Source organism: Hippopotamus amphibius, chromosome 13 (genome assembly GCF_030028045.1).
Source record: "Hippopotamus amphibius kiboko isolate mHipAmp2 chromosome 13, mHipAmp2.hap2, whole genome shotgun sequence".
NCBI classification, from domain to species: Eukaryota; Metazoa; Chordata; class Mammalia; order Artiodactyla; family Hippopotamidae; genus Hippopotamus; species Hippopotamus amphibius.
Window position 1 is genome coordinate 17,705,746 of NC_080198.1, and position 19,865 is coordinate 17,725,610.

Sequence of the window (19,865 nt, forward strand, 5' to 3'; positions counted from 1 at the left end):
AAACGGGAATTTTCAGAACGACACAGCTCCTGCCATAGCGGAGAGGACGCTGATGTTGGCAGCCAGGCAACTTGTATTCCGGTCTTGACTGCTCACCCTGTGCTTCCTGGCTTCCAACCCCAGCGCTCCATTCAGAGTGCTCTTGTCAAGGGTACCAGTGACCTTCTAATTGCTAAATCCAAAGGGCATTTTTCAGTCCACTTCTGACCCGACCTCTCTTCAGCAGATGACATAATTGCCCACTCTTTCCTCCTTGAAATCCTCTCGCCCTGAGCCTTCAATGACACCATCCCATCCTGGTTATACTCCAGCTTTCCCCATGCCTCCCTCTCAGACCCTCTCTAGGCTCTTCTCTTTTCCACCAACGGCTACGAGCAGCTGCTGTGGGCTGAGGTCATGCCAGGCTCTGTGTGCATTTTCTGATCAACTCTTCACAGCAACCCTTGGAGGCAGGACTTAGTGGTTCCACTTTACAGACAAAGAAAGCAAGCCTCTGAGCGGCAAAGCAGTCCTCACCCCAGGTTGCATAGCTGATAAGTAGCTGGGCTAGAATTCCCATCTAGGTTTGTTTGAATCCAGAGTCAAACTGTCAACTACCACACTGTCATTTCTCTTCCCCAGGCAGCCCCCTAAATAGAGTTGTTCCCCGGAGCTCTGTGTTTGGCCCCTGTTTCTTCTCTCTGCCCCGTCCCTGCAAAGGTTCACGTACAGCCTCCCTCTCATAGGCCCCTCTATGATAGCTTCAAAATATACCCCAAATCTGTCCTCAGATCCACGTTTCCAGCTGTTTCCAAGATTTCTCCATTTGCATTGCCCCAGCACCTTGTAGAGGTGGTGATGGGGGACTCACTAATGGCCATTCCATTCCTGACATTTGGCCAAAGCCCGTGGTTGCTTAAGCAGTGGGCACATGACCTGATTCTGCCAGGAGAGATTGCTGGGAATGTCTAGCAATAAGGGGTCTTTCCTCCCTCTTAAATAGACACATGAAAAATCTTAGATGTCTTTGTGCCATGTAATACTGGAGTGGTGACAACCAGCTGCAACCAGGAGGGGTAGGTTTAATCCAACAAGAGAAGGATGGAAACTGGGTCCTTAATGACCAGCTGATTGTATCTTACCGGGACAAGGGCTTCCAGCTATGTTAAATAACACATTTTCTCGTTGTTTGTATGAGTTTTTGTTTTGTTTCGTTGTTGTTATTTGCAGCCAAAAGCATCCTACATACATCAAATTCATCATCTCCACCACTTAACTCATTATCTCCTCCTCTAAACAGCCTCCCCTCCTATAACTCTATCTCTGTTAGCTAGCTCCGTGGTTATTAACATGAAGGGGGCAGGCAATGTGGAATGTAGAGGCTTTGGGACCTTCTCATTCCCAAATGATCAAAAGTCAGATTTATTGAGGCATGATTTATATACAGTAAAATTTACTCTTTTGGGTGACCAGGTCTGAATTTTGACAAATGCATTTTGTCATGTAGCTACCTCTACAATCAAGATGTAAATTACTTCCGTCACTCCCCCAATTCCCTTTTGCTATTCCTCCCTTTGTAGTCAAAACCTACCTCCACCCCTAACCCCTGGCAACCACTGATCTGTTCTCCATCCCTGTCGTTTTGCCTTTTCCAGAATGTCACATGAATTGAATCACACCCTGTGTGACCTTTGGAGACCGGCTCCTTTCACTTAGGATAATGCATTTGAGACTCACCTGGGCTGCACAGATGTGTCAGGAGTTTATTCCTTTGCCTTGCTCAGTAGTATTCCGTGGTGTGCAGACACTTAGCACTCTTTGTTTTTCATTCACCAGCTGCAAGGCATTTGGGTTGTTTCCAGATTTGGGTGATGATGAATCAGTATCTGAGTACAGGTTTTTGTTTGAACATATGTCTTTACTTCTCTTTGTAAATTTCTAGAAGTGGGCCTGCTGGCTCATATGGTAAGTGTATGTTTAACTTTGTGAGAAGCTGTCAAACCGTTGTTGCAGAGGAATCATACCATATTGCACTCCCACTGGTGTTGTATGAGGGCGGCTCCATATCTTCCCCGGCCCTTGGGAATGTCAGGATTTTTTGATTTAAGCCATTTGGATGTGCAGTGGTACCTCACTGTGGTTTAATTTGCATTCCCCTAATGAATAATGATGTCGAGTATCTCTTCATGTGCTTATTAACCATTCATGTCTCTTTCTTGACAAATGTCCATTCAAATCTTTTCCTCATGTTTCATTAGGTTGCTTGTTTTTTAATTATATCATTAAAGTTCTTCCTATATCCTAGATACAATTCCTTTATCAACTATGTGTTTTGCAAATATTTTCTCCCAGTCTTTGACTTATTTTTAATTTTCTAAACAGTGTTTTTCAAAGAGTAGAAGTTTTTAATTTTGATGAAGTCCAAGCTACCAACTTTTTCTTTTATGGGTCATGTGTGAGTCGGTTTTTGTTTTTTTTTTTTGTTTTTTTGGTATCATATCTAACAAATCTTGTTGTATCCAAAGCCACAAAGGTTTTCTACTGTATATTTTTCTGGAAGTTTTATAGTTTTAGGTTTTACATGTAGATCCCTGATCCATTTTGAATTAATTTTTGTAAATGGTGTGAGGGCAAATGTGACTTGTGATGTTTCCTCCTGTGCGAGGAGCAGATCAATAAAACTTCCTATTTCTAATGAGCACGTGCACAGGTGACAGTGTAGCTCGTTGCAAAATCTGGTTAAGGTTCAAACACAGATGGTCAGGGAAGCTCCACCTCTTTCTGACTCCAGGGCTGCTGCTTTAGAAGTTAATCCTATCTTCAGTAATGCTCTACAGATGTCTCCAGTGATACCAGCACTGGCCTGAGTTTTTCAGTGAAATAAGCTAGGTTTTCCCCAGTTTCTAAGATACTCCAGGTAGTTAGATGCTTCAAGAAACAATGTTCTCTCTTAAACCACTGAAGGAACATTCAGTGCAAAGTAGGGCATTAAATCTTAGCAATTACGATTGAAATCTTAGCCTTCCTAGCTTCCGTACTTCTTGGGTGACTTTTTCAGTCACTAAGTGATACTGTTTTTTCCTTCCTGTTCCCCTCAATTACACTATCTTGAAGAGTTTCATTAAAATTATTTAGATCTTGGTACACTTAAAACATCAAGAAGAAAATTGGTGAGGGGAGAGAGTTAGGAAGCCAACAGAGAATTGTCCACTTGTGATTTGGTCAGTTGAGGGCATTTTAAGCAAGGCAACTACCATCTACTATTGCCAACCCTCCTTTTAAAAAAGGAGCATTTAAATTACCCAACCCTCCAAGAAAAGAAAAAAATTTAAAGGACATAATCTCAGAATAAAAAATAGTCTTTGCTGCGAACCAACTAATTGGTAATTTACATGGATGTAGGAAAGTATTCATACATTTCCCCCTTAGTTTTCTCATTTCACTGCAGATTGGTGAAAACTTTACCCCAAACCACAGTTTGGGCTCAGACCATAGAAAGGTTTAACATGGGTGGGGCAGAGTAAGCCCTATTAGGTATTTGGAGAGAGGCTTTTTTTTTTTCTCTCACTTGTGTGTAATACCTTTATTGGGTATTGCTAAAGTTCAAAGCCCCAGTCTTAGTATTGAGGTTTTCTGCCTGGGAGAAGCACTTGCAAATGTGAAGGCAGGAGGAAGCTGAGTTGGTAATGTTCCAGACCCTTCCTTTAACAGGCACCAGTAGTTTTTGCTTCTTTCTGGAGCATGAGAAAGGAGGGAAGCTCTTTTCAAACTGCCTTTCCTGGTCCAACTCCCAAGTCAATCTAAGTCCTCCCTCTGCCTCCTTGCTTTAAGGGGTCTGCCTCTCTCAGCCCCTTATTCATGAAGACAGAGCACAGACCGTCCCAGGCAGACAGAGTGTCTTGGTAAACTCATCAGTGGTTTCCATGGCACTCAGGATAAAGACCCCATTCCCATCTCAGCCCACCCTGCCATACAGGACGTGGGGGTGGGGGTGGGGGGACGGGTACCTCTCTGGCTCCACCTCTCCTCTCTCTCACAGGGCTGCTGGCACAGCTGCTCACCTCTGTCTCCTCCAAAGCTCCACATCCCTGAATGTCCTTCCTTTCTCTTCTCCTAGGCAATCTTGCTTTACATCCCGTACTTTGTAGCATTTGTCACATCATAATTAATTACTCGGATAAAGTCTGCCTTCTCAAGTAGAATGTAAACTCCAAAAGATGAGGAATTAAGTCTATTATGTTTATCAGATCTTCCCGTCACTGGCATGGGGCAAGGCACAGAGTTGCTGTGCAATAAATTATTGTTAAATGAAAGAAATCCTCTTCAATGCATGTTTACCAGGCACTGTTCTAGGCATTTATATATAACAGTGTGTGTGTGTGTTGGAGGTGGGGTGTGGGGGTGCGGAGAAAAAGAGAAAAAAATATCATTACCGTTACAGAGTTTCTATCCTACTGGGTAAAGATCTGCTAAACAAGATAAGTAAACGGCATGGTATGTTAGCCAGTGATAAGTGCAAAGGAGAAAAAAGTAAGGCAGTTAAGGGACACACAGGGGGCTGGTAGATGATATTTTTAGGTTCAGTGACCAAGGAAAACCTCACTGAGAATGTGACTTTTGAGCAAAGACCCGAAGGAGGTAAGGCAGCTGAAAATGTGGTTATCTGGGGGAAGAGCATTCCAAGCACAGGGAACAGCAAGTGCAAAGGCCCTGCGGTGGAAGCATGACTTGTACCCAGAACAGCCAGTGTGACTGAAGTGGAGTGAATGAGAGGGAAGGAGGCAGAATGTCCAAATGTGGTCTTTTAATCTGCCCTATGTATCCATGGAATCATTCACACCAGACATTTCTTGGGAAGTGCTTCTAACCAGCGTCTATTCTAAAACCAGGGGCTTCTAATAGTTTTTAAAGGAGTAGAACCCTTCCTTCCAATGAACTATGAAATGGAAATTCAAGATAAGGAAACACAGGGGCAGGAGGGTGGCTCTCTGTCAGCTCCCACTCATCCCTTCACCCCACCGTGGAGGAAGGTTTGTTCCCCACCCAGCTCAGGTTGAAACCGCCGCTCTAGAATCACAGTCTGCTGCTCTGTCCGGAGCCATGCTCTTCTCCAGCATGAAGTAGTCTTGTCTGGCTCCTGCATCTACACGGAGACTCGGTAGATATTTACCTCCAACATGTGAGCAGACTTAAGAGCTTCTACAGTTACAACCACATGGTGATGTATGGGTCTGATATGTTCCTAGAAACTAGTTCTCTATTCTGGAACTTCTTTTTTCTTCAAACCAGTTTTTAAACTTTTTTTGGAAAAGGTAAAACAGGTCAAACAAACACACACAGATATACTAAAAAAGTCGGTCTCCTATGGATAACTAAATGACTGTGTATTTGCAATGGGATTTTACACATTTAAGCAAACAAAAATGTACTACTGGGATAGGCAAGAGTCTGGATGAATACCACAAAAATATTTTATTGAGCAAAAGGTGCCAGCCAGACACTTCAGTACATACCGTATGAGCCATGGGTATGATGTTCAGGCAAAGCTAATCTGCAGGGAGGGGAGGAACTCGCTGGGAAGATGAAAAGATTCTGTATCTTGATCTGGATGATGCCTGCAAAGGTGTAGTGGAGACACATAAAAATTCACGGAGCTGCAAAATAATTCGTGCATATTACTCTAGGTAAATACTAATAAAGTCAATCTTCTTCCCACTACCTGTGGCTCCCAGCTACCCAGTTTCCCTTCCACGAGGCCTCTCCTCCAGCTGAGATTTCTTAAAGCCCCTTTTCTCGCAGTAACTTCACGCTAGGGGCAGAGTCCTGGAAGCATGCCAGGCAGACACCGGAGGCCAAGGCTGCGGATGCTGGGCCATGGCTTGTATAACATGGCCCTTGCCTTTCTCTGGCCTCTTTGGCCCTCAGCCCCGTGCCTCCCTCCTCCTCTTCCTCCTTTCCTCCCTGAAAGGTAGCCTGGGAGGTTGCTGACCCTGGCTAAACACTTGTCCCTGCTGGCCCTCCAGGGTGTGCCTGCCTAGAAAGGACAGTGTGTGCTGATCAAGCTTATCGTTGACACATTCCCTCCCTCTTTTATTCTCCCCCTTCTGATCCCTGGACTGATCCTAGGACTTCTTGCTCCCTGGGCACTCTGTCTCAGGGAAATGAGCTTCCCTGGTCTCCTGCCCTGGAATGCTTCCCTTTTACGGGGCAGTCTTGACAACAAACCCACTTTGTGTGTGCATATAAACTGGGGGCAGGGGGGCTATCTAAGTGGACGCTGGGGGCCCATCTTATCTTCCCTCCACACCCCCATCCCCACCCCCAACTTCTAGCACCATCCTTTGACCCTGTCCCTCCCCCCACCCAGGGCTTCTGCCCAGCCACGCCTTTTATCTTATCATCTCCGGTCCTCCCCCTACCATGATTCCGCATTGCCTGAGGACAGAGGGGCCTGAGTCACGTTCAAGTCAATTTGGCAAGCGTTCTCGGGGCAGGGCACCAAGTAGAGGGCACTACTTGTTCTTCGCCTCCAAGAAGCTTCTAAAGCAGGGGAAATGGCACACAACCCAGGCCCAGTTATAACAGTTCTCAACCCACTACTTTCTTTGTATTGGTCCTTCCTAAGTGCCAGGCACTGACCTCCTTGCTTTTCGTGCATTACGTCTCTGAATTTTCCAAAGAACCTAAGGAAGAGGATGATCAGCCTCATTTTGGAGATGAAGGCGCTGAGGCATAAGGTTTAACCTGCTGGCACGTGGCTGCCAGATTTGAACAGCAACTTCCCTAGGGAAACGCCCTATTTAGGCTCGGGGTGGGGGGTGGTTCAAGGAGGAGTTGAATGTTGGGCCTTGGGGGACGTGTAGTTGTGCCACACCCTTTCTGCGCAGTTCCCTCCTGCGGCAGGGGCCTGGGAAGGGGCTTCGGGGCGGTGTAGCGGCTGGAGGCAGGGACTTCACGAGAGGCAGATACAAAGCTCCGCGTGGCAAAGGAGCAGAAGGGCGCGGGGGAACCCGGGCCAAAAGAGGCCCTCACGACACCCGGGGCACTGCGAGCCTCGAGGCGTCTGGAGCGTCGCGGCTGCGGCAAGCCTCAGCGGCGCGGGCAAACTGCGCCCAACTACTTCCCCGGGGCGGCTGCGGGGCCCCGGGGCCCGGCGACAGCCCCACGGGGCGGCCGCGTGGAGCCCGAAGCCCCGACTCGGCTCCCGGGCGCGGCCACGTGCGCCCCGCCGGGCTCGCACGCTCCACCGCGCCGGGCCGCGGGGCCACCGGCAGGCACGCGCGCCCCCAGCGCGCACACCCTCCCGGGCACGCACACCGACGGCCCGGCCCACGTCCGCCACGCCCCGCCCTCCCCCGCGCCCCGCCCCCACCCTCGCGGCGCCGGCCGCCGCCTTCCCATTGGCCGCCCGGCGCGTGACGCGCGGCGCCCGGCCCCGCCCCTCGTCAGTCACTCGGCGGAGGCGGCGCTGGCGGGGACTAGTCTCGTCCGGAGACTGGCAGCGGCGGCGGCGGCGTCGGCGGCGGCCGGAGCTCGAGCCCCAGCGGCTGAGGGCGGGCGCGGGGGAGGGAGGGGGGCCGGTCCGCGACGACTCCCCGGACGGCGTTTCTCCTCCGAGCAGCGCCGGTTTCGGCTTTGGGGGGGGCGGGGGTACAGCCCATCCATGACCATGGGCGACAAGAAGAGCCCGACCAGGTACCTGCTCCGAGTCGAGGGGGCGGAAGGGGAGGGAGGGCTGGGGGCGGGCGGGGGCCGGCGACGACTAGGCCCCGGAGCCACCCGGGGCGGGGGGGGGGGGGGGAGGCGCTGCTAAGATGGAGATCCGGGGGCGGGGGGAGGCGGCGGCGGCGGGCGGTGGCGGCGGCGGCGGCGGCGGGAGGCGGTGTCGCTCCCGCTCGGGGCCGGCGGCCGTGCGCGCCGCAGCCATGGCGGCTCCTCCTCAGCCGCCCTCCGCCGCCGCCGCCGCCGCCGCCGCCACTCCTCCCAGACAAAGGGAGATTTAACCAGGTGGGGAGGGAGGGAGGGAGGGCGCGAGCATGGGAGGGGAGAGGGAAGGAGCCGGCCCACTCCCCGCCGCCGGCCTCGGGCCGCCCCTGCGCGCCCCCTCCAGATCCGGCCCGCGGCTCCCCTGCCGGCCCCCCCAGCCCCACGCTCAAGTCCACAAGTCCGCCCGTTTCCTGCGCCCGCCGCGGCCCTTCCCGGGGCGCCGCCGCCGCCTGCTGTGCGAGGCGGCATTGCCCGGGCCCGGAGGCTTGCGGGGTGCCGGCGGGGGCGACCCGTCCCCGCCCCCGGTCCCTCCTCTCGGCCCCGAAAAGGGTGGGTGGGTGGTCGCCCAAGCGAAGTTTCCAGCGCCGGATTCCTGCGAAATTACGACGGCTCACTAGTGCCTGTGTTTTGCTGTCTCTCCCCCCTTTTTTCCTGCTCCCTGACTCTTCCCTCCCCTTTCCCCCGCTCCTCACGCCTCCGAAGGCCAAAAAGACAAGCAAAACCTGCCGCAGACGAAGGCTTTTGGGATTGTAGCGTCTGCACCTTCAGAAACAGCGCCGAAGCCTTTAAATGCAGCATCTGCGATGTGAGGAAAGGCACCTCCACCAGGTACTTGAAGATCTGTGTTACCTTTTGTTATAGGACTTTTTCTTTTTTTCTTTTTTTTTTCTTTTTTTTAAGGTGGGGGAGAGGGTTGTGAGCTCTACTTTCTGCCCTCTTTCCAACTTGTTGACTACGCTTTTTTCTGCATTTGCGGGATGGGGTGGGGGGGTTGATGTGTGGTTTTGGTTGTGTGTATTTCGTGTTGGGTGTAAAGCCTCATGTTCACTGAATGATTTATGGCAGGGAATTTTTCCAGGTTTCGTCTTATTTCAAACAGACGCTGGATTTATTTGACACTTGTATCCATTGGCTTATTGGTATTGGCTCCAAAAGAGAGGAAGCAGTACTTTTGCTATGGATTGTAGGACATTGGACCTTTTATTTTTGCCATGTGCAGAATGTTTTTAATTTGCCTGTCCTGAATTATTTTTCTCTTCCCTGAGAAATTTGGTGGTGATTGTATAGTAACGCCGCCGTTGCTTTGCTTTTCCTGTGTCTTGAACTGCAAATGTCTGGGTTGGGGGGGGCGGGGGGGAGTAGGTTAGTTTGTTTTTGCACTTGAAAATAAATGGTGGGGTTTGATAAAGTGCATTTTTTGGAAGACATGTTTTGTGTGTGTGTGTGTTTTGTGATTAGGCTATGAGGAATGGTGATGGAGGATGATTTTTGCAAAATGTGGAATGAGTAGTGTGATTATACTGAAGTTTGTGTTTAAAGCTTTATTATAATGAAAAGAATATTGAAGGAATTCCTCTTCATTTTAGTGAAGGTAGTAAACTGTATGGTATCAAAGCGAGTTGAACTGCTCCGGACTTAACATTTAGATATTACTTGAATGAAATGTCGAAGCTGATTTTGTAGTCTTCCGGTCATTTTTTAACTTGTAGCTGGAATGTGTTTCATTGATTTTAGAGTTTGAAGTTAAACTATTCTTTATGTCATTTAATGGCCAGACTGGGGGCGGGGGGGGGGGGGATGAAAACAAGACAGCACGTGAGTTTTTTGTGGATCTTTAAAGTTGATTGCCAGAAGCCTCATTTCATCAGGTACTTGTTTTTGGGTGGGTGGCGTTCCACCTTGCCTGTATAGTATAGTACTGCACAGTTCTAACTGGATAGTGTTCTTTGACTAAGTGCATGTGTTTTGTTAGGGTTTCATTGCTTTATTTATACCTGGGAATAAATAGGATATTGGGCAATTTTGTCAAATTACTGGTGAAGCAGTTCTGTGAATTCTGTTAACTCTAAGTAATGAGACCTTTGAATAAAAATACTCCAGAACTAAAAATATTTCCCCATAGGTACTTTTTAAAGTAAATTCATATCAATATTTTGTTTCATATCAATATTATCATAGATCAGATTTAGTTAAAATAAAAAACACTCATTGGGAACTTAGTAGATTTTGTTTTGCTGTCTAAAATAGGGAATTCCATCAAATGGCATGAAAGTTTAGAAATGTATTTGTTATTTAAAGCTATAGTGATTGTATTTTATTTGAGTAATGTTTTTTTACATGTAGAATCCCTCAGAGGCCAGACCTCTTTATTGTGGTTTTGCTTTGAGTGTTACCGTAGATGATGTTAAAGTAAATGACTAGGAAACTCCTAAGAACTTGAGAACTTTACTGGTGAAGAGAAACTTAAAAGCAAATTGAAAAGTTTACATCCGATGTGTTGCTGGGAATAATTACCTCATAATAAAGTGCATTTCAGTTTCTGCATGTATTAAAAAAAATCTGACTCATCAGCTTTTTGGAAGCACGTGGAAGGTTTTGATTTTAAAAACAATAGAGATGTTTAAAGTTCTTTGAGAGTCACAGATGACAACATTGGAATTCAGTTTTTTTTAACAAATATATAAAGTTATTAATAATGAAAATGTCTCAGGAACAGGTTACTCACCTACTATCTTTAAGAATCTTTGTAATTTTTTGAGGTCTGTGATTGTGTAGGATTTGAACACAGTTTCAAAGATCTGAGGATTTAAATTCTTACCAAATCATGATACTTTTACGTAGCTTAATTTCATCTTGGTTATTGTCAATATATTGGTGTTTTAGATCTAGAAGTCTTTATAAAAGACTTTGTTCTAGAAGTCATTAATCAAAAGGCAACTAACATTTTGGCTTTCTTATGCTGTGAATGGGTTTGGTGTGGAAGGGTGAATTTAACAGGTTTTCCTCCTGTGCAGTCCAGTGTGTTAACTGTTGGTTAATTTCTCTGTAACACTAGTTACTACTGCTGTGTTTTTTTCATGGGCCTTTTTTTGGGTAATTTTCTTGATACAACAAAGATTAGACATTTGCTGCCCTGTATAGTTTTAATCAGACTTGATATTGATGGCAGTAGAAAACTTGTTGGGTTTTGAATGCTGGGTGATAGGCAAAAATTTGTGATTTTTAGAGTAGTTCTTAAGTAAGAGAAAGACTTCTAACCTGTTGACTGGTATAGAAATTGGGTTATATGCTCTGAACTGATGTTTTGTATTATAGCAGCCTCGCTGGTTGGGTAGCCAGTGATAATTTTGAAGTTTGTTCATTTTTTTTTTAAGTAATTAATTTATTGGTTGAATTGGGTCTTTATGGAGCACAGACTTTCTCTAGTTGCAGTGAGTGGGAGCTCCTCTTCATTGTGGTGCGTGGGCTGCTTATTGCGGTGGCTTCTCTTGTACGTGGGCTCTGGGTGTGCGGGCTTCAGTAGTTGTGGCATGTGGACTCAATAGTTGTGGCTCTAGAGTGCAAGCTCAGTAGTTGTGGCGCATGGGCTTAGTTGCTCAGTGGCATGTGGGATCTTCCTGGACCAGGGCTCAAACCCGTGTCCCCTGCATTGGCAGGTGAATTCTTAACCACTGTGCTACCAGGGAAGTCCCTGTTCATCATTTTTGTCAACTGTTGTTGCCGTCACCTATCTGCCAATCAAGCAAGGAAGTCAGCTTTCAATTAGTGGTAGTCCACTAGGACCCAGAACTGTATTTACTCTTTGAGAATAGAATTGACATTCCTGTTTGATTAGGAAAATATTGCCATTCATCCAAAGGACATTTATTAAATTACTAGGTTGTGAAAGATTCTGCTCAAGACATTGGGGACGGGGTGGGGGGGGTGGTGGTGTTAGAAGGTTGGTAAGATAACCATAGGAATAACCATAATCCAAGTTATAGAGGCTCTAAGAGATGTAGAAATTAAGTGCTGTGGGAGGTCTGAGCAGTCTGGCTTGGGCATCAATTAGAAGAATTCCCCTTCCCCTCAGTTCTTCTGGACAAGAAGAATTGATTGGTACAGAATTACTTGCCATCTCTCACTATTATTGCTGTATGTACCAGATAAATTTAATTCTGCAGGTGGAGTCATGAAAGTGATTCAGAAGGTCTTTTCTTCTTTTTGTTAAAAGCTTAGAGCAGAATGAAAGGTCAGAAGCTCCAAAGGAACTTGTTAAGGGAAGAAGGATGCAACACTTAATAGGCCACTTGGAGGTTCAGGGGGCAGTGGAGATCTTTTTTTGGTTGTATTATCAATTTTGTTTTGGATCTCTTTAGTTCTTAAATATACTCCTTTTTCCACCTCTACCAACTGTTCTACTCTCTACCTTGTTGGTTATTTTTTTTAATAGCTTTTTTGAGACATTAATTTACATACCATAAGATTCACCAGTTGTATAAGTGTACAATTCAGTGGTTTTTGATAATTTTAAAAAGTTGTACAATCATCACCACAGACCAGTTTTAGAACATTTCTCTCACATTAAATAGCTTCCTCATGCCTGTTCTGTGATGTATTTTTACTAAGTCTTTAACATTAGCGCATAGAGGAGGCGCCTGCAGCTGGGAAGGTTGCTCCCCCAGCACGCTGATGTACTCTAAGCCTTTCAAGATAGAAAATAAAGGAGTGTGTATGGAACGTGGTGGTAAGTGGGGAAGAGATACTACCTCTTCCCTAGGTGATAGCCAAAGTAGTATTTCCCAGCCCACTTTGCCAGTCTTATGAAAGAGGATACCAGCTTTTAAAAGGAGAAAAACGAACAAAACCGCAAACTCAGAAATTGACCTAACCGTTGTTCTACTAAGTTGAAGTTTTTGCGTATTGGGCAGAGTTACTTCCCAATATTGGGCAGATATGGTGATAAATGAAATATATTTTACTTTTTGTCTTGTTATTTCTCTGAATGCAATGATCTCTTGTAAAATAAAAATTACTGAAATATTGCTGCAACTCTTCTTGATTAATGGTTCTTCCATAATAGTGCTGCACTGAATACTATCCCCCTGAAAAGCATACTGCATTTAAAGCTTTTACAGACAAGTAGAAGTGAGGAATTTGCTTTAGATGTGTAATAAGATTGTGTGGCTTTAAAAAAAAAAAGTTAGTACTCAGGATACTGAATGGGAAGTTGGTAGTACTCAGTTGTTTGTGTGTAAAATATTTTCCTTGTTCAGGAACTCCCTGATTCTTTGCAGTTGTGACTTTGGGCTTTCTCTCCCCTTAAATTCAGATACCCTGACAACTCAAAGTTTCTTGACTAGTCGTGACATACTTTAGAAGTTTTAGGGGAAAACACACATATTTAGTGAAACGTGCAAGTTTTGATCTTTGTTGGAAGCTTCAGAAGTGCATCATTCTCTGGTACTTTGCAGCTTGATAGACTCCCAGAAAGCAGGGGGGCGCCTGACCTAGAGTGGAGTCAGGCCTATTCCCACCCCCGCCAGGCCCTCTGGGTTATCCGCCACAGTGGTTCTGCTCCGTAGGCTACATTGGTTTTATTGTAGTGTTTGTCTTCCGTAAAATTTCTCCATAAAATATGTAGAAAAATTACTTGTCTTCCTAATCATCAAACCTTGTCAAACCTTACAGCCTTGAAGCTGTTACAAAAGCGGGTACAGGTTTAGAGATAACTCTTACACAGCAATGGAGTGATAATTTATTTTGTGTTTGCTATTACACTGAACTTAACTGATTTATTGGTACCGACTTGATCTTATGTATACTTGGTGACCTTAGAGTAAATTACCTGGGTAGTTGTGGTTATTTGACAAGTTTTTATTGAGTACACAGCCATCTGGGCTCTGGGTGTACAGTGGTGTACAGACAGATGAGATCTTTGTTCTCATGGAGCTTAAAGTACTATGGAGAGCAAAAGAAAATAAACAAGTGGACAGAATAAGATCATCTCAGCTAGAGACCAGTGCTCTGAAGAAATCAGAGCAGGATAGGGAACTGCAGAGTGGTGAGAACTGGGCAGAGCAGCTGCTGTGTGGACAGTGTTGAGATATACATTTGCTTTTTTGGGAAACACTAAAGCTGCTTTATTCTGGAGCAAGGGGATGGTTATTTCTGAAGGTTTACCTGTGCCGGTTAGCTCATTTGGTTCAGGACAGTTTAGATCTCCAACCTTTATGCACAGGCTACTCAACTTTTAGTTGCACATTGTAGACTAAAGTCTGGCCAGCTTACCTGCAAGTATATCCTATTGCAGTTGACCCTTGAACAACTGGGAGGTGAGGGATGCTGATACCCGCTCCCCTGTGCATAGTTGAAAATCCATGTAGCACTTGTCCCTCCGTATCCAAGGGGCATTGGTTCCAGGACCTGCCATGGATTTCCCTGGATGCTCAAGTCCAATGGTTGGTCTCCACATCTGCAGTGTCGCGTCTTTGGATTCAGCCAACCACAGATTGTGTAGTACTGTAGTATGTGTTCACTGAAAAATATCCGCGTACAAGTGGACCTGTGCAGTTCAAACCCATGTTGTTCAAGGGTCAACTGTAACTAGGAGGGGAGGTTTTGAATGGATTTAGTTATGTATTATTTTTTCGTGCATCATATTTATTGTGTGCTTCCATAGATGCTGAAGAAATTCCAAGTGGCTTTAGTTTACCAAAATAGTTATCAGCACTAATTCAGTTCTTAGTACTTTAGGGAACAGTGGCTCTCCGCACATCTCCTTTATAGCTTGAACTAAAACATTCTACAATCATTGTGGTTCTCATTTGCCATCTTGTCCCATCACCAGGGCCTTTTCTCTTTGTGACATCTTCGTTTATACTTCCTATCACTAGCTCTCCTCCTTAAAACTAAGTAAACTTTTTGAACTGTAGCATACATATAGAGAAGTGCACAAATCATAATTGTACGGCTTGAGGAACTTTCACAAAGTGAGCACACCTGTGTAACCACCACCCAGATTAAGAAACAGAACATTACTGGGACCCCAGAGCCCCTTGTGCACTCTTCCAGTCACTTCCCCTACCCCTATCCTAACTTCTGACACGAGGTGAGTTTCGCTTGGTTTTGAACTTTACTTAAGTGGAGTCATACAATATTTATACTTCTGGGTCTGCTTCTTTCACTCATTGGTATGTTTGTGAATATCCGTGTTGTTGTGTGTGGTTCTTTTGTATTTTACCAGTGCTCTTTTATCCTAAGAATATCTTAGAGCTCGACTCTGCATAGAGACCCCTACCACATTCTAGAGATAGGATGTCTTCAACTTCTGTTCATTACCTGTAGGCTTGAACACAGTCATCTCCTCCCAGCAGCAGTATAAATCCACACATCGTTAGGTGAAAGGAATAAAACTTGGTGTGTGGAACTTTCTAGAGTATATAAATGAGTAAACTTTTGGCTCTCATGAGTAATATTGTTCATCAGTCACCTGTATTTCAAGGCATTGGTTAAATAAACAAGGAACCTAACAAACTTGTTGAAAAGATAAGTCCATGAAAAGATAGCCAGTGGTGGCATGGAATGACTGAGTACCTGGCAGAGAACATAAGTGCTTTTTAGATGAGGTAGAGACAGTGTATAGAGGTATGTTGGGGAAGACCTCACTGAATCTGAGATTTAAACTAAGATTTTTTGGTTCTTGGATGTAGTAGGGTTTGTTGTACAGGTTGATACAAGTTAGTTTTTTGCCTCTGCCTAGGTGCTTTTTAACTGTTCACTCTTCTCAGATGTCACCCCTACCTTTCCACTTCTGTTCACAGGCTGGTAATTCTCAGATAATATTTATTAACTACATGTCACCACCCCTATGCACGCGTACATGCGACAAACAGATCCAACTGGTTCTTGGGCCTCTCCATTTGGACAGCTTAAATTATCTCCTGGTTCTGATTGCTTTTAGGGTAAAGTCCAAATCCTGAGTATCACAAGGGGCTTCTGATTTGGTCCTTTACTGTTTCTTTAGACTTTCTAGAAGTAGCCTGCCACCACCCCATCTGCCCTCCACACACAGCATATGTGTGTTTCATACCAAACTGCTTGGGGTTTTCCCAGCATGGACCATGACGTCTCCATACCTTCGCATATTCGTTTCCTCTGGATTTCTTCTCAAATGCCCTTCCTTCCTTGTAGCCTGGCTGATTCCTCTTTGTCCTTTTAGATGTCTTGGGAAGCTTTTTCCAGTGCCGCACAATCATATACCTCTTCATAACATTTGAACTGTATTTTTGTTTGATTACCTCTGTTATGTTTTCACCATTTTTTGAGGGCATGATCTTTCTTTTCATATCTTTTTCTATGTCTATTACAGTGCCAGGCATTTAGTAGGGGTCCAGTCAATGTATATAGAATAGATGAAGACTGGAAGTTTGGAGTCACCTTTGAAACTGTTCTGATTAAGAGTTCTGATACATATTCTTGCCCATTAGGGCAAGGTCTTATCTGTGAAGTTGTTGGATTAGGGGAAATTTGTCTTTATAAAATATGTCCTTAAGAAGTAGTATTCTCATTTTTCTGGTTTTGTTTTCTAAACATGTTCTAGAAATTAAACACACTTTAGAACCTTGGAGACCTTGGGCCATGCATTTAAAGTACTTCCTGGAGTGGTTTTGGGCTTCAGAGCTTTAGCACACTTATCTAAATAACAATAACTGTGACGATTCTTATTCCTTTTTTGTTGCCCATTTGGTGATTTAAGCTGCCAAAAGTTGTATCGAAAATTCTGCTAATAAAGCAGAGGATCAGTCACTTATGCAAAACTTATTTTGGGCTGTGATCAGGAACTAGGTGGGTGTGCTTGTTAGCTGGCACCTAAAGGCAGTTTTAAACTGGTGACGTAACATTTTGGGTGTTCTTGGAAATGTTATGCTACTCTCTCCATTGTGTTAAGTTCTGTTGTGCTAACATACCCATAACTTGATAGTTGTACCTTGTACGTGGTATACATTACTGTTATTTGGATTGATTACTGCTGTTAAGTTGAAGTCTTGACTCATTCATTTAGTTATTTTTTCAGTTCTGTGCAGTGATTGACACAGACTGTGGTACCAGAGATGAATTCTCAGTAAAGGCATTGCAGAAAATCTCCTGTGTTACTCAGAAATCATAAGTACGGATCTTTTTTTTTTTTTTTTTTTAAATTTTTACCTATTTATTTTTGGCTGCCTGCGGGCTTTCTCTGGTTGTGACGAGCAAGGGCTACTCTTTGTTTCAGTGTGCTGCAGTGTATGGGCTTGTCAGTGCGGTGGCTTCTTCTGTTGCGGGACTTCAGTAGTTGCGGCACGTGGGCTCAGTGGTTGTGGCTCTGGGGCTCTAGAGCTCAGTCTCAGTAATTGTGGTGCATGGGCATAGTTGCTCCCGTGGCATGTGGGATCTACCTGGATCAGGGCTTGAACCCATGTCCCCTTAACAGGTGGATTCTTAACCACTGCATCACCAGGGAAGTCTGAAATTTTTATTTTTAAATACAGTTAGATCTTTATTCCTCCTTTCCTTTCCTCCCTCTGTCAGTTTAAAATCTGTTTAAATTATCATTTGATTGGGAGAAACTAGGAAGGGGGGGATGTAAAACAAACATCTTAAAACTTGTTCAAAACATTTTCTCTATAATTTAAGATCATCAGCAATACAATCGAAGACGAAACTGATAGCTTTTGGGGGGCACAAAAAATTAAGGGTGCTATAGGATGCCAGTTTCATCAGCTTTATTGGGTCTTAAAACACAAAAGTGCTTGGTGGTTAGTCAGACAGGGAGAAAACAAACCTGGTGACTGCTTTCTAACAACAGATCAGATTCTGTATGTAGGCTATGAGTTTTTTGGTTAAGCAGGTCTGGGGTAGCCTAAGATTTTGCATTTCCTGCATGTTTCAAGGTGATGTTGATGCTGCTGGTCTGAGGAGCACACTCTGAAGACTGGTTTAATGGCCTTAAATTCTCCTTTTAAGAGAAGCCAGCTAGGCTTTCTGATGAAGCTGAAGATTGTGTTTGATGTTTGTTATGGAAAAATTATGTCTTGGCATTGAAGGGAACTTATTTAAGTATGAGAGATCAACATTCTAGGAACCATGTTTTTAATCCAGAGCTGTCATTAGAGGTGATTCCTTAAATAATCAATACATTGTGTGAAGTGTAGTAATATTGATAAATTGGAGAATCATATCAACTAAACTAGTTCATTTTTTACATCCTAAAATAAGCGATTATTTTGCATTACTGACACTTGGGTTGAATTTCAGATATATTTATTTTAAAAACTTATTTCTTTGCAACATAAGTTAGACAGAACCAGATCTTAAAATCAGTAAACTAACATTCCGGTAAAATATTGGCAAAGAACATGACCAGGTAATTCATGAAAGAACTACAAATTAAGTCAGGAAACGTGGGAAATGTATACAACCTTCCCATTATAAAACAAGATAACATTTTTTGCAAGTCAAAAATTAAAGATTGACAAGAATTTTTTAGTGGGGCTAGGAAGTGGGCATTTTCACAGACCCTTTGGTGGGTGGTGTGTAATTTAAATTTTCTGCAGGCCATTAAGGCGCTTGGTAGCAAATGCCTGTGAAGTATTTGTATCCTGTTACCCAACAATTTAACTTACAGGGATTTGTGTGATCTACATGTAAAAATTCTGTGTATGTATATATTATTTGCATCGTTATTTTAACAAAAAATGAAATTACCTACATGGGAGTTAGCAAGGAATTGGTAGAAACTGTCGAATAGCCATAAATATTTTGCACCTCTTAAAAATGTTTTGAGATCTTTAATACACTGGTGGTGGGAATGTAGAATGGTACAACTACTCTGGAAAGTAGTTTGGACAGTTTTTTTCTTTTAATAAAACTTAACCATATGACCTAGGAATTTCTCTCCTGGGCATTTATCCCAGGGACTTGAAAACTTATATTCACACAAAATCTGTTCACAAGTATCCATGACAGTTTTATTATAATAGCCTGAAACTGGAAACAGAAATGTCCTTCAGTATGTGAATGGTACATCCACATGGACTACTACTCAGCAATTAAAAAGGAACAAACTATTGATGCATACAACTGGCATGGATCTCAAAGGGTCCTTATGCTGAGGGAAAAAAGCCTAAAGGTCACCTATTGTAGGATGCCATTAACATTCTTGAAATGACAAAATTACAGAGAGAGAACACATTGGTGGTTGTCAAGATAGGGATGGTGGGAAAAGGAGGGAGATGGGTGTGACTGTAAAGGGGTAGCAAGAGGGAGATCTTTGTGGTGATGAAACAGATCTGAATCTTGGTTGTAGTGATGGTTTCATGAATCTATACGTGTAAATTTAGGGAAAATTTAAGAAATAATATGTGGTATAAGAAAATGCTCTTGATATATTAGAAAAGAGCAGGTTACAAAATGATAAACAATATAATCTCACTTTAAATAGTATTTCATATCATTTCATCTAATATGCATACCTAGAAGTAATGACTGAGCAAAATACTAACTCTGCTTGGTGGGAAGATGGGGTTTTTTTGTATATGTGCTTTTCTGTAATTTCTGTAATGTGGGTGAGTTGGTATCAGTTTTGTAGTTGGAAAAGCCAATTTTCATAATAAGAAATTAAAAAAAATGTAATTCTGGAATATTGACCTTTAAATAAGCAACATAACATTTTAGATTAAGGGAATTTAAAGTTTTGTTTATATCTATTATACTAACTTCATATTAAAACAGCTGTTAATATTGGAACATACCTGTATACTCTAAAACATGTTGTGTTTGTAAATTTAAAATTGTTCTGTGCTCTTATGGTATAATGTCGCTTATATGTGGAATCTAGAAAAATAATAGAGATGAATTTATTTGCAAAGCAGAAATAGAGACAGATGCAGAGAACCAACGTATTGATACCAAGGGGGGAAGGAGGGGTGGGATGAATTCGGAGATTGGGATTAACATATATACACTACTGTGTATAAATAGATAACTAATGAGAAACTGCTGTATAGCTCAGAGAACTCTACCCTGTGATAACCTAAATGGGAAAGAAATCCGAAAAAGAGGGGGTATATGTATATGTATAGCTGATTCACTTTGCTGTA

The 19,865-nt window shown here is 43.8% G+C and overlaps 1 protein-coding gene across 1 annotated transcript in view; it reads left to right on the top strand.

The window, feature by feature from the left end:
* The first annotated feature begins 7,489 nt into the window (after positions 1 to 7,489).
* The window catches only part of RYBP (RING1 and YY1 binding protein), a 76,884-nt gene continuing 64,508 nt past the window's right edge, over positions 7,490 to 19,865 (top strand). The window contains exons 1-2 of the mRNA XM_057706556.1: positions 7,490 to 7,674; positions 8,449 to 8,574. Coding sequence (XP_057562539.1) covers positions 7,643 to 7,674; positions 8,449 to 8,574 — 158 coding nt within the window. The 5' untranslated portion in view covers positions 7,490 to 7,642. The remainder of the gene's footprint in view (positions 7,675 to 8,448; positions 8,575 to 19,865) is intronic.